At 46.1% G+C, this 14,116-nt stretch overlaps 1 protein-coding gene across 1 annotated transcript; it reads right to left on the minus strand.

The window, feature by feature from the left end:
• Positions 1–2,875: 2,875 nt before the first annotated feature.
• Positions 2,876–10,039, minus strand: LOC138637634 (high mobility group nucleosome-binding domain-containing protein 5-like). Its single transcript, XM_069726473.1, has 4 exons — positions 9,898–10,039; positions 4,465–4,800; positions 3,889–4,368; positions 2,876–3,828 (listed from the first exon to the last, which is right to left on the minus strand). The coding sequence occupies exons 1-4, from the start codon at positions 10,037–10,039 to the stop codon at positions 2,876–2,878; spliced, it is 1,911 nt and encodes a 636-aa protein (XP_069582574.1).
• Positions 10,040–14,116: the final 4,077 nt, after the last annotated feature.

The following is a 14,116-nucleotide window of genomic DNA, read 5'->3' on the forward strand; positions in this document are numbered from 1 at the left end:
GCATCAACAGATTCTAGTAATTCTAGCAATTAAAGGCAAAAGGCACTTAAAGGCAAACTGTTAACCCTTCTATATCACATCTTTTCTGTGTCGTTCTCCTTTTCTGTGTCGTGCTCCTTTTCTGTGTTATTCTCCTTTTCTGTGTCGTCCTCCTTTTCTGTGCCGTGCTCCTTTTCTCTGCTGTGCACCTGTTCTGTGCCGCGCTCCTTTTTCGTGCTGTGCTCCTTTTCTGTGCCGTGCTCCTTTTCTGTGTTGTGCTCCTTTTCTGTGCTGTGCTCCTTTTCTGTGTTGTGCTCCTTTTCTGTGCCGTGCTCCTTTTCTGTGTCATGCACCTGTTATGTGCCGTGCTCCTTTTCTGTGCCGTGCTCCTTTTCTGTGTCATTCTCCTTTTCTGTGTGGTGCTCCTTTTCTGTGCTGAGCTCCTTTTCTGTGCAGTGCTACTTTTCTGTGCTGTGCTCCTTTTCTGTGTGGTGCTCCTTTTCTGTGCTGTGCTCCTTTTCTCGGCCGTGCACCTGTTCTGTGCCATGCTCCATTTCTAGGTCGTTCTCCTTTTCTGTGTCTTGCTCCATTTCTGTGTCGTTCTCCTTTTCTGTGTTGTGCAACTTTTTTGTGCTGTGCTCCTTTTCTGTGCCGTGCTCCTTTTCTGTGTCGTGCACCTGTTCTGTGCCGTGCTCCTTTTCTGTGCCGTGCTCCTTTTCTGTGTCGTGCACCTGTTCTGTGCCGTGCTCCTTTTCTGTGTCATTCTCCTTTTCTGTGTGGTGCTCCTTTTTTGTGCTGTGCTCCTTTTCTGTGCCGTGCTCCTTTTCTGTGTCGTGCACCTGTTCTGTGCCGTGCTCCTTTTCTGTGCCGTGCTCCTTTTCTGTGTCGTGCACCTGTTCTGTGCCGTGCTCCTTTTCTGTGTCATTCTCCTTTTCTGTGTCGTGCTCCTTTTCTGTGTGGTGCTCCTTTTCTGTGCTGAGCTCCTTTTCTGTGCCATGCTCCTTTTCTGTGTGGTGCTCCTTTTCTGTGCAGTGCTACTTTTCTGTGCCGTGCTCCTTTTCTGTATGGTGCTCCTTTTCTGTGCCGTGATCCTTTTCTCTGCCGTGCTCCTTTTCTGTGCCATGCTCCATTTCTGTGTCGTTCTCCTTTTCTGTGTTGTGCTCCTTTTTGTGTCGTGCTCCTTTTCTGTGCCGTGCTCCTTTTCTGTGCCATGCTCCTTTTCTTTGCCATGCTCCTTTTCTCTGCCATGCACCTGTTCTGTGCCATGCTCCATTTCTAGGTCGTTCTCCTTTTCTGTGCCATGCTCCTTTTCTGTGTCATGCTCCTTTTATGTGTCTTGCTCCTTTTCTGTGCCGTGCTCCTTTTCTCAGCCGTGCACCTGTTCTGTGCCATGCTCCATTTCTAGGTTGTTCTCCATTTCTGTGTCATTCTCCTTTTCTGTGTTGTGCTCCTTTTCTGTGCCATGCTTCTTTTTTGTGCAGTGCTCCTTTTCTCTGCCATGCTCCTTTTCTCTGCCGTGCTCCTTTTCTCTGCCGTGCTCCTTTTCTGTGCCATGCTCCATTTCTAGGTCATTCTCCTTTTCTGTGTTGTGCTCCTTTTCTGTGCCGTGCTCCTTTTCTGTGCCGTGCTCCTTTTCTGTGCCGTGCTCCTTTTCTGTGCCGTGCTCCTTTTCTGTGCCGTGCTCCTTTTCTCTGCCGTGCACCTGTTCTGTGCCATGCTCCATTTCTAGGTCGTTCTCCTTTTCTGTGCTATGCTCCTTTTCTGTGCCATGCTCCTTTTCTGTGTTGTGCTCCTTTTCTGTGCCGTGCTCCTTTTCTGTGCCGTGCTCCTTTTCTCTGCCGTGCACCTATTCTGTGCCATGCTCCATTTCTAGGTCGTTCTCCTTTTCTGTGCTGTGCTCCTTTTCTGTGCCATGCTAATTTTCTGTGTCGTGCTCCTTTTCTTAGCCGTGCACCTGTTCTGTGCCATGCTCCATTTCTAGGTCGTTCTCCATTTCTGTGTCGTTCTCCTTTTCTGTGTTGTGCTCCTTTTCTGTGCCGTGCTTCTTTTCTGTGCCGTGCTCCTTTTCTGTGCCGTGCTCCTTTTCTCTGCCGTGCTCCTTTTCTGTGCCATACTCCAGTTCTAGGTCGTTCTCCTTTTCTGTGTTGTGCTCCTTTTCTGTGCCGTGCTCCTTTTCTGTGCCATGCTCCTTTTCTTTGCCACGCTCCTTTTCTCTGCCATGCACCTGTTCTGTGCCATGCTCCATTTCTAGGTCGTTCTCCTTTTCTGTGCCATGCTCCTTTTCTGTGTCATGCTCCTTTTATGTGTCTTGCTCCTTTTCTGTGCCGTGCTCCTTTTCTCAGCCGTGCACCTGTTCTGTGCCATGCTCCATTTCTAGGTTGTTCTCCATTTCTGTGTCATTCTCCTTTTCTGTGTTGTGCTCCTTTTCTGTGCCATGCTTCTTTTTTGTGCAGTGCTCCTTTTCTCTGCCATGCTCCTTTTCTCTGCCGTGCTCCTTTTCTCTGCCGTGCTCCTTTTCTGTGCCATGCTCCATTTCTAGGTCATTCTCCTTTTCTGTGTTGTGCTCCTTTTCTGTGCCGTGCTCCTTTTCTGTGCCGTGCTCCTTTTCTGTGCCGTGCTCCTTTTCTCTGCCGTGCACCTGTTCTGTGCCATGCTCCATTTCTAGGTCGTTCTCCTTTTCTGTGCTATGCTCCTTTTCTGTGCCGTGCTCCTTTTCTGTGTTGTGCTCCTTTTCTGTGCCGTGCTCCTTTTCTGTGCCGTGCTCCTTTTTTGTGCCGTGCTCCTTTTCTCTGCCGTGCACCTATTCTGTGCCATGCTCCATTTCTAGGTCGTTCTCCTTTTCTGTGCTGTGCTCCTTTTCTGTGCCGTGCTACTTTTCTGTGTCGTGCTCCTTTTCTTAGCCGTGCACCTGTTCTGTGCCATGCTCCATTTCTAGGTCGTTCTCCATTTCTGTGTCGTTCTCCTTTTCTGTGTTGTGCTCCTTTTCTGTGCCGTGCTTCTTTTCTGTGCCGTGCTCCTTTTCTGTGCCGTGCTCCTTTTCTCTGCCGTGCTCCTTTTCTGTGCCATACTCCAGTTCTAGGTCGTTCTCCTTTTCTGTGTTGTGCTCCTTTTCTGTGCCGTGCTTCTTTTCTGTGCCGTGCTCCTTTTCTGTGCCGTGCTCCTTTTCTCTGCCGTGCTCCTTTTCTGTGCCATACTCCATTTCTAGGTCGTTCTCCTTTTCTGTGCCATGCTCCTTTTCTGTGCCGTGCTGCTTTTCTGTGCCGTGCTGCTTTTCTGTGCCGTGCTCCTTTTCTGTGCCGTGCTCCTTTTCTGTGCCGTGCTCCTTTTCTGTGCCGTGCTCCTTTTCTCTGCCGTGCACCTGTTCTGTGCCATGCTCCGTTTCTAGGTCGTTCTCCTTTTCTGTGTTGTGCTCCTTTTCTGTGCCGTGCTCCTTTTCTGTGTTGTGCTCCTTTTCTGTGTCGTGCTCCTTTTCTCTGCCGTGCACCTGTTCTGTGCCATGCTCCATTTCTAGGTCGTTCTCCTTTTCTGTGTTGTGCTCCTTTTCTGTGCCGTGCTCCTTTTCTGTGTTGTGCTCCTTTTCTGTGTCGTGCTCCTTTTCTCTGCCGTGCACCTGTTCTGTGCCGTGCTCCATTTCTAGGTCGTTCTCCTTTTCTGTGTCTTGCTCCTTTTCTGTGTCGTGCTCCTTTTCTGTGTCGTGCTCCTTTTCTGTGTCGTGCTCCTTTTCTGTGTCGTGCTCCTTTTCTGTGTCGTGCTCCTTTTCTGTGCTGTGCTCCTTTTTTGTGCCATGCTCCTTTTCTGTGTTGTTCTCCTTTTCTGTGTCGTGCTCCTTTTCTGTGCCGTGCACCTGTTCTGTGCCATGCTCCATTTCTAGGTCGTTCTCCTTTTCTGTGTTGTTCTCCTTTTCTGTGCCGTGCTCCTTTTCTGTGTCGTGCTCCTTTTCTGTGTCGTGCTCCTTTTCTGTGCCGTGCTCCTTTTCTGTGCCATGCTCCTTTTCTGTGTTGTTCTCCTTTTCTGTGCCGTGCTCCTTCTCTGTGCCGTGCTCCTTTTCTGTGCCATGCTCCTTTTCTGTGTTGTTCTCCTTTTCTGTGCCGTGCTCCTTTTCTGTGCCGTGCTCCTTTTCTGTGCCGTGCTCCTTTTCTGTGCCGTGCTCCTTTTCTGTGTTGTTCTCCTTTTCTGTGTTGTTCTCCTTTTCTGTGCCGTGCTCCTTTTCTGTGCCGTGCTCCTTTTCTGTGTTGTTCTCCTTTTCTCTGCCGTGCTCCTTTTCTGTGCCGTGCTCCTTTTCTGTGCCGTGCTCCTTTTCTGTGTTGTTCTCCTTTTCTCTGCCGTGCTCCTTTTCTGTGCCGTGCTCCTTTTCTGTGTCGTGCTCCTTTTCTGTGCCGTGCTCCTTTTCTGTGCCGTGCTCCTTTTCTGTGCCGTGCTCCTTTTCTGTGTTGTTCTCCTTTTCTGTGTTGTTCTCCTTTTCTGTGCCGTGCTCCTTTTCTGTGCCATGCTCCTTTTCTGTGCCGTGCTCCTTTTCTGTGCCGTGCTCCTTTTCTGTGTTGTTCTCCTTTTCTGTGTTGTTCTCCTTTTCTCTGCCGTGCTCCTTTTCTGTGCCGTGCTCCTTTTCTGTGTTGTTCTCCTTTTCTCTGCCGTGCTCCTTTTCTGTGCCGTGCTCCTTTTCTGTGCCGTGCTCCTTTTCTGTGTTGTTCTCCTTTTCTCTGCCGTGCTCCTTTTCTGTGCCGTGCTCCTTTTCTGTGCCGTGCTCCTTTTCTGTGTTGTTCTCCTTTTCTGTGTCGTGCTCCTTTTCTGTGTCTTGCTCCTTTTCTGTGTCTTGCTCCTTTTCTGTGCCGCACCCCTATTCTGTACTGTTTTTTCTCCCTCTTTAATATCATCGGTTCCTTGCCATTTTGCTGTTGTATTTGTTTGTGCGTCTATTTCTTTTTTCGTCTAATTGGATTAGGATTACATCACGGATACATGTTTATGTCATTTGCATATCATTCTGTGATTAGTGTAGTTATAATTATTGCCTTCTGGTATTTTTCCCTTCATTCTATAAATATTATATTTCTGTAGTACATATGTGACTGACGTACCATTGTATCCTTGTAATATTGTACAGGATGTGTGTTAATTGCTCATTGTTTCCTCTGTGTTTTCTCAGCTCCGTGCGGTTGTGGTTTAGGCTCCTGATAAGTTATAGTAAGACGCAGACAGGTACAAGGTTCTGAGCGGAGCGTTCCTCCTCCCGGGCGCGCTGCCCTTATCAGCCGCCAGCAATAATACATTGTAATCTCAGATTGTCAGCAGCTCGGCCGGATCAATACTGTATATGTCGCACAAACACAGGATATTAACTGCCTTTTCTCTGCCTTTTCCCTGTGGCTTCTATAAAAAACTTGTAGCTTTTCGGATTGCACCCAGAGCGGTTACGTGGTGGCATCATTTTCGGCACTGCTACATCGCACTAATCTGGTCCAGGTACCAGGCGTTTTCGTTCCTCTCATTAATCACACTGAGACCACTTTAAAAGAGTATTTATATTTTTGCAATATTGTTCCTACAGTTTATTATTGCCCAAATACATCTACAATAAAAATGGAAATAGTACTGTAAATATTCCTGCTAACAAGTCTCATACCCGTTTTGTGAATGCTGCTCCTATGCAGAACCATGTCTGTATGATTACAGGAAAGCAGCGTTGTGTGATCCGATCCTGCGGCGTTGTTTACGTCCATACACACCTGGCCGTGTGTCGCGCTGCACGTCTTCCAGGTTTAGATCTTAGATTAATGCTTTTAAGAAATCCTTGTAGGCCCGGATGAAGACGCTGAAGCCTTTCCCTCATGTTACAACTCAGTCTGCCTGGAAGTCATTGTTCTAGAAGTTAGACCCGATGATTGAGGCGATCGTCACCCAACCAGGAGACTCCAAGGGACAGGGCCGTATTTGCCACTAGGCACTTGAGGGCACGTACCTAGGGCGGGAGAATTCGGGGGGAGGGGGGCGGCGCCTGAGCAAGGTTGCTTTTTTTTTTAATAGTCCGGGCAAGGGACTGACTTATGTGAAGGGTTAGCACCGTCCCTCCTTATGTATCAGTGTCTAAGATTTTCATAACCTGTGGACAATTAAATCTATTGCTTGTTACTTTTTTTGCTGTTTCCTTGATACAAATATTACAATGATGTAAGAATAATGGAAATAATTACAAGTCCCGGGAAATCCTAAAGACCAAAACAGCCATGCAGGAATCTATAGAGCCGAGATCTCCAAGTAAACGTGGCTAGAGTTAAGGACTGTCCTAATTGGACGCACCTTGTCATGGTGGGGTGGCTTTTATGCTTTTCTGATAAAGAAATGCCAACTAGACATCGTATGTTTTTTCATGTGCTACTATTTATGTATCTACTTACTGCAGTGTGCCTACACAATATGTTTTTATTCTGGTAACTGTCTGTGAGGACACAGCACCAATCTGTCCACTTGTGCAGGAGTGAGTTATTCTAATTTTGCCACCCTTATTGTTCCTTTGTTCAGTAAGTCAAGGGACATGAGCCATTGTTTCATGCAAGACTGTCCCATGCCCCTTTTTGTATGCTAATTTGTGGAATACCTGCTGATTACAGATTGCATAAACAACCTGTGATTTACTAGTCTGCATCACCTGGAGGACAATTATGCAGACTAATTGAACATTTGAACAATGAGGGAACAGCCATGATTATCTCTCCCCAATCCTGAAGGACAATGCCCTGAAATAAGATCTGTGGTTTATTAACTGCATGCATAGTGGAGATGGGATTTTATAAAATCCTCTCCACCATGCTGTAACATCTGGATGCTGCGGTTTGGACGCTGCAGCTGTATGCATCGTCCAATCAGCAGAAAATCCTGAAGGTTTCCTGACCGTGGAAACATAGCATTAATCTGCCCTGAATGCCCTAAAGTCTCAGAAGTTCCAATCTCCAGCGAGCCAGGAAAAGGGTGAGACTCTGTCATTTGCACCATCTTGTGTACTTGCTGGTAATGTAATATATGCTGATGTATGTTGGTGACTCAATACATTTTTACTGGAGTGTGGCATCCTCACCCTTTCTTGTCTGAGTAGTGTTCTGCCCATGTGGAAGAAGTGCGGACACTCAGAGGGGTGAGCCCCGGCCTTTGTGGTCTTTCTAAAGACAGCCAGAGCAGCAGATGAGAGCACCCACTGACCCTCGTGTTGCCATACCTTTATTCACCAGAATACCTTTATACCAGAACCTGAAGATCCACCTCTTCCAACAATGTAAAGCACCATGAAATAAATGGCGCTTTAATAATAATTATAATAATAATAATAATAATAATAATTTACTGCTGTGCTTTCACACACTATTTGCGCAATTTGTTCAGTGTTTTATTCAGATTAACCCTTAAATAGTTGCTGCATTTCCTGCCGCAGCTTTTATACAGGCTATCATGACACATTATTACAGACCCTCTCATCCCTTGGCATCACAGACTTGGCCCTATCCTGGATCTCATCATACCTAACAGACCGGACATTCAGCGTCTCCCACTCACACACCACCTCCTCACCTCGCCCCCTATCTGTCGGAGTCCCACAAGGTTCAGTCCTAGGGCCCCTGCTCTTCTCCATTTACACCTTTGGCCTGGGACAGCTCATAGAATCTCATGGCTTTCAGTATCACCTCTATGCTGATGACACACAGATCTACATCTCTGGACCAGATATCACCTCCCTACTAACCAGAATCCCTCAATGTCTGTCCACTATTTCATCCTTATTCTCTGCTGGATTTCTAAAACTTAACATGGACAAAACAGAATTCATCATCTTTCCCCCATCTCACTCGACTCCCCCAACGAACCTATCCATTAAAGAAAATGGCTGTCGACTCTCACCAGTCCCACAAGCTCGCTGCCTCGGGGTAATCCTTGACACTGATCTCTCCTTCAAACCACATATCCAAGCCCTTTCCACTTCCTGCCGACTTCAACTCAAAAATATTTCACGGATCCGTACATTCCTCAACCAAGAATCTGCAAAAACCCTAGTCCATGCCCTCATCATCTCCCGCCTCGACTACTGTAACCTCCTGCTCTGTGGCCTCCCCTCTAACACTCTCGCACCCCTCCAATCTATTCTAAACGCTGCTGCCCGACTAATCCACCTGTCCCTCCGCTATTCCCCGGCCTCTCCCCTCTGTCAATCCCTTCACTGGCTCCCCATTGCCCAGAGACTCCAGTACAAAACCCTAACCATGACGTACAAAGCCATCCACAACCTGTCTCCTCCATACATCTGTGACCTCGTCTCCCGGTACTTACCTACACGCAACCTCCGATCCTCACAAGATCTCCTTCTCTACTCCCCTCTTATCTCCTCTTCCCACAATTGCATAGAAGATTTCTCTCGCGTATCACCCCTACTCTGGAGCCCTCTACCACAACACATCAGACTCTCACCTACCATCGAAACCTTCAAAAAGAACCTGAAGACCCACCTCTTCCGACAAGCCTACAACCTGCAGTAACCACCGATCGACCAAACCGCTGCACTTCCAGCTCTATCCTCACCTACTGTATTCTCACCCATCCCTTGTAGATTGTGAGCCCTCGCGGGCAGGGTCCTCTCTCCTCCTGTATCCTCACCCATCCCTTGTAGATTGTGAGCCCTCGCGGGCAGGGTCCTCTCTCCTCCTGTATCCTCACCCATCCCTTGTAGATTGTGAGCCCTCGCGGGCAGGGTCCTCTCTCCTCCTGTACCAGTTATGACTTGTATTGTTCAAGATTATTGTTCTTGTTATTATTATGGATACCCCTCCTCACATGTAAAGCACCCTGGAATAAATGATAATAATAAATAATAATATCATAGCCCATCCTGATCAGCTGCGCTTTATCTTGTCCCGGAGGTCATGCGGGCCTATTGTGGCTCATGCAGTCTTCTGCTTTGTGTAAAATGAAGGAAGAATTTTTGTGGTTTAAAGAATTTCCTAAAATTTGCCACATATTTTATTTGCATTGAATTAATTCATCCATCACTGCCAGTAAAAGTAAGGTCAAAATAAGTGAAAGCAGTCAGAGGGGAGCGCAGAGGAATCGACCCAGGGAAGGGAAAATAAAAAGGAATTGTCGAGCACCACCGCAGCTCCAGCTGAATACCTCCAAGGGAGGATAAGAGCGTGTGTTTACGCGTTTCGACGGTAAACACCGTCTTCTTCAGGTGGGAGTTTCCTCCCACCTGAAGAAGACGGTGTTTACCATCGAAACGCATTGTGGTAAACTACATATGTTGTCTGAGTTTCCTTCAGCGCTCCTGGGACTGATTTTTGTTTGACACACAGTAAAAGTAAGGTGTCCTGGTAAAAGTTCCTGCAGAACTTTCCATAGTTCAGTTCATTAGCTCAGTTTGTAGCGCGATGTCTCCATCGTGACCTGTGACTGGTCGGCCCGCATCTTACTACTCCAGTAATACATCACCGCTCCGGATGGCAGGAGTCCTCTTCTCTCCAGGTTATTGGCTTGTCTGAATCTAGTACTAATCTATAAAGAGGAGGACGACAAGTGACAGGAAATAAGGAGCAGGCCGCAGCTGGTGCTGAGGAGGACACAATATCCAGCTACAGGCACAAATTCATTCACTGTACCCATCAGGGGAGCAGCTCCTCTGTCATCATCTACAGTCTGCCGGTAAAGTGATTAGATGGTCATCAGGAGCCAATAACACCTGGAGATCCATCACCGGGACATGCGGGAGATGGACTGGACGTCTCCCTCCCCCTCACACAGATCCACGCTTCTTCATCTACTCGAAGATAAGAAAAGACCAAACTTTCGTCTCTAAACAGAAGACCTTGTAAAGGGTAAAGATTGGGGGCAAAAATCCCCCTCAATTCTAAAGACCCATAGACAATCTGATAATAGGGAACAAACGCTCTAAAGAGACCAGCGACTGCCCAATGTAGGAGCAAAACTTAAAATCATCATTCTCAGCAGATCGTTCTCTTATGTAGTCAGGAGATGTTCTACCAAAAATGATGTTGTGAGCGCACAGGTCAATAATGCTGACAATCATTCCGGGGGCACGGAGTATTCGCGTGTCAGCCAGGCTCAGGCCGATAGACGACCGGACGGCTTACATGGAGCCAATTGGTGGCCATTAAAAGTTATAGTCGGAACATATAAATGCATCCTAAATGTAGGAACGAACATATCTGCTCACATTATCAATGTTAAAAATCCTTCCTCCCTTTTTTGTTTTCTTCCATTCTCTCTTTCATCATTTCTTTCTTTCTTCCTTTCACACTTTTTTCTTTCTTCCATTCTTTCTTCCATTCTGTCTTTCTTCCATTCTCTTTTTCTTTCTCTCTTTCTTCCTTTCTCTCTTTCTTCCTTCCCTTCTCTCCTTTTTCCTTTTTCCCTCTTTGTTCCTTTCTCTCTTTCTTCCTTTCCTTTTCTCTTTCTTCTTTTCCTTTTCTCTTTTTTCCTCTCTTCCATTTCTAACCTTACTAATCTATTCCTTTCTTCTCACTTCTTTTGATCCCTCATATCTTCTTCACTTTCTGCCTTCTTCTTTCGTTTCCTCATATGTTCTTCACTTTCCGCCTTCTTCTTTCAGTTCCTCGTATCTTCTTCACTTTCTGCCTTCTTCTTTCAGTTCCTCATATCTTCTTCACTTTCTGCCTTCTTCTTTCGGTTACTCGTATCTTCTTCACTTTCTGCCTTCTTCTTTCATTTCCTCATATGTTCTTCACTTTCTGCCTTCTTCTTTCAGTTCCTCGTATCTTCTTCACTTTCTGCCTTCTTCTTTCAGTTCCTCATATCTTCTTCACTTTCTGCCTTCTTCTTTCGGTTACTCGTATCTTCTTCACTTTCTGCCTTCTTCTTTCGGTTCCTCCTATCTTCTTCACTTTCTGCCTTCTTCTTTCGGTTCCTCGTATCTTCTTCACTTTCTGCCTTCTTCTTTCAGTTCCTCATATCTTCTTCACTTTCTGCCTTCTTCTTTCGGTTACTCGTATCTTCTTCACTTTCTGCCTTCTTCTTTCGGTTCCTCGTATCTTTTTCACTTTCTGCCTTCTTCTTTCGGTTCCTCGTATCTTCTTCACTTTCTGCCTTCTTCTTTCGGTTCCTCATATCTTCTTCACTTTCTGCCTTCTTCTTTCGGTTCCTCATATCTTCTTCACTTTCTGCCTTCTTCTTTCGGTTCCTCGTATCTTCTTCACTTTTTGCCTTCTTCTTTCACTTCCTCATATCTTCTTCACTTTCTGCCTTCTTCTTTCTGCTCCTCGTATCTTCTTCACTTTCTGCCTTCTGCTTTCAGTTCCTCATATCTTCTTCACTTTCTGCCTTCTTCTTTCTGCTCCTCGTATCTTCTTCACTTTCTGCCTTCTTCTTTCGGTTCCTCGTATCTTCTTCACTTTCTCCTACCATCTTTTCCTTACACTGCTGTTTCAACAACCTTAAGATAAATGATGAATATAAGAAACGCTGTAATGAATCTTTTCTTCATCCTCCTGCTTCTTTAATGTTTTATTCCCACTGAAATTCTGCTGAGCAGGTGATTCACTTAGGGAGGAGCAAACTTTTGCTTATATGGGTTCAAGCACCAGGATTTTCGGCTTCGGGAAATCAAAGAAATGTAATGGCTCAATTTCTGGAAGTATCATTGTAATACCTGATGTGTCTAGGATGATCAAAGTCTGCTCGGAAATATGGTGTCATATTAGTCCACTGGGACGTTCTTGTGGGAAAATATTACATAAATCAGAATGATGTCCTTGCAGCCATCTTTCCTTGCATACAGACAGCCAGCCTCCCCTCACCTGACCAGAAGAGGTGTGAGGAGGGTAGATGAGACCTTTATAAATTATAATGTGTCATCCAGAAAACCTCAGAACCTCGGAGAACAACTAGGAATGTGGATCCTTCCCAATTTCTGCAGTGACTGCTCAGCACAGAATTGCTCATCGGAAAAGCCTTCTTCGTCCCTGTGCGATATGGGACAATGATATCTACTTGATATAATTTTCCTATCTGATGGAATCCCCTGTTAGATTCAGTTTGGCCCAAAATACTTACTCCAAACCCAGCCCCCGACCCTTGCATTCCCCCAGGCCATAAAGGGAAGTGAAATACACCTCTGTCAATGTGACCTCATTATCCAGGGAAGGCACTTGCTTGGAGATAGCCAATCAATGTTTTTCCTTAATTATCCCAAGCAATATGGCCTTTGAAGCTCTCTCCAGGGGAGGGGGGGAAAGCATAGACCCTGTGTCATGAGCAATTATCACAGGGGCGTGAATTTGTGTGCAGGACCAGCCAAACTGGATTCCTTTGTCTGACTCAAGCCTCATGCAGACTTCGCAGCAACACAGATCCCAGCAAGGCTCTGAGATATTGAATCTGGAAAATGACCTATAATAACAGAATGCAATATCTCTGAGCCTGGCTGAGCACATAAATGGAATCTGCATTCTTTTCCCCACAAGCTCATGCCATGTAGCCACCTCTAGCACTCTGCATTATTGAGTTACCAAGCATAGCTACCAGGAATTAAATACAGTAGCCGTATTTGGTCTCCCTGCACAGATAAAATCCAGCAGAACCCATTGGTGCTGCCGCCGTTCCATTTGGACCTTCGGGCAGATAGTTATGGGCCGTCCACGGTTCTGCCTGGAAAATTAAGTTCTCAGATATGGGAGGAGGGAGGCGGCCCAGACCAGGGTTGGGCGCAGCATGTGGGAGGGAGCAGCCTAGGAGATAATAGGCAGCCCCTCATTTTGGACTGGGTTCTTCTACTACCAGTAGGCCCGTTACCTGACGCGGCCAGGGAATCATGTAACTAAGATTTGGACCTGTGATCCATCAGCGCCTCCCTGTGTTCACATGCTACATAACGCGGTAATTGTAACCTATCTGCATCCTACCCTTGTACTACACTCTTCAATGTATACCTGTATATCTTCTTTTGTAAATATATACCTGTATATTTCTAGTGCGCCTTTTCGGCGATTAAATATAAAATTAATCTTGGCTGCTCTTTTATCTCGATTCACAAATCCCCATGTCCGCATGCTCGGTTGGATATTATACGCTACCTGGGGTTGGTTTCTGACCCGATATAAGCCTGTTGTCGGACGGGGCTTGTATATCGAACGAGGAACTGGCGGCAGCATACCGTACTGTGTTATTGAGGTTTACATATATATCCCCAGCCTGGACTGGTGATATATATCCCCCCCCCCTCACTGGGAGTGCCTCAATAACTTGTACCTATAAGGGAAGTCTTTCCGTTGAATATTTTCCTTCGGTGCAGTTCCCTGACTGACCTGGGACAAGTGGTGGCACCAAAGAGCCGATCCCTGCTGGGTCCTTCTCTCCCCTCCTCAGAGGTGAGTAAAATCGACACACCAATTTCCCTGTGTGATCCGTCACAATTCCTTTGTGTTTACACTGTTTTTGCATTTTGTGTGCCTTTTTGTTATTTCGTCTTTTTGTAACTTTAAAGCACTGTGCCTTTTATTGTACATTAAATCTAAAATGTATTATTTGTTCCTTGCTGTTATAAATGTTCCCACAACCTCGACTTGTGTATGACAAAGTGCAAATAGTGTGCCACTCGGGTGCTTGAGAAAGCTGGGTGTGCGTGTATAGTAGGGCGTCACCCAGGGCCGGCGTCTCCCTGGCCTAACAAGTGAGTGTGACAAGTGGCGCGCTCGCTGGTCAATCTCAATCATGTACTCACATGAGAAAAGTCACCTGAAATGACAGATACGCTGCAATTTAATTCTCACTTTCCTTTTAATAATAAAAAAATAAAAGCAAGATCCATGATTCCTGGAGGTAGAACATCTCGGCTTTTGGCTCGGAGTCATTTCTTCCAGTACACAAGTCTCTCATGTCGGCTCCTTAGTTCTTACGGTTTCTGGGCTCGGAATCAAAGATGAAAATAGACAAACTCATTTTGAGCGTCGGATAAAGACTTGTAGAACAACTTGACGCTTCCAAGTGAATCATTTTCTTCACCATAAATTATTTCTATTTTTATCTTGGGCGAAATTGCATCAGTAATAAAGTATTATCAGGCGTCTTGTCTTCTAGCAGGAAATAGGCGGCAGATCTGTCGGATTTTCTTATGGCTCGGAGCAATGTT

This window comes from Ranitomeya imitator, chromosome 5 (genome assembly GCF_032444005.1).
Source record: "Ranitomeya imitator isolate aRanImi1 chromosome 5, aRanImi1.pri, whole genome shotgun sequence".
In the NCBI taxonomy this organism is placed as follows: Eukaryota; Metazoa; Chordata; class Amphibia; order Anura; family Dendrobatidae; genus Ranitomeya; species Ranitomeya imitator.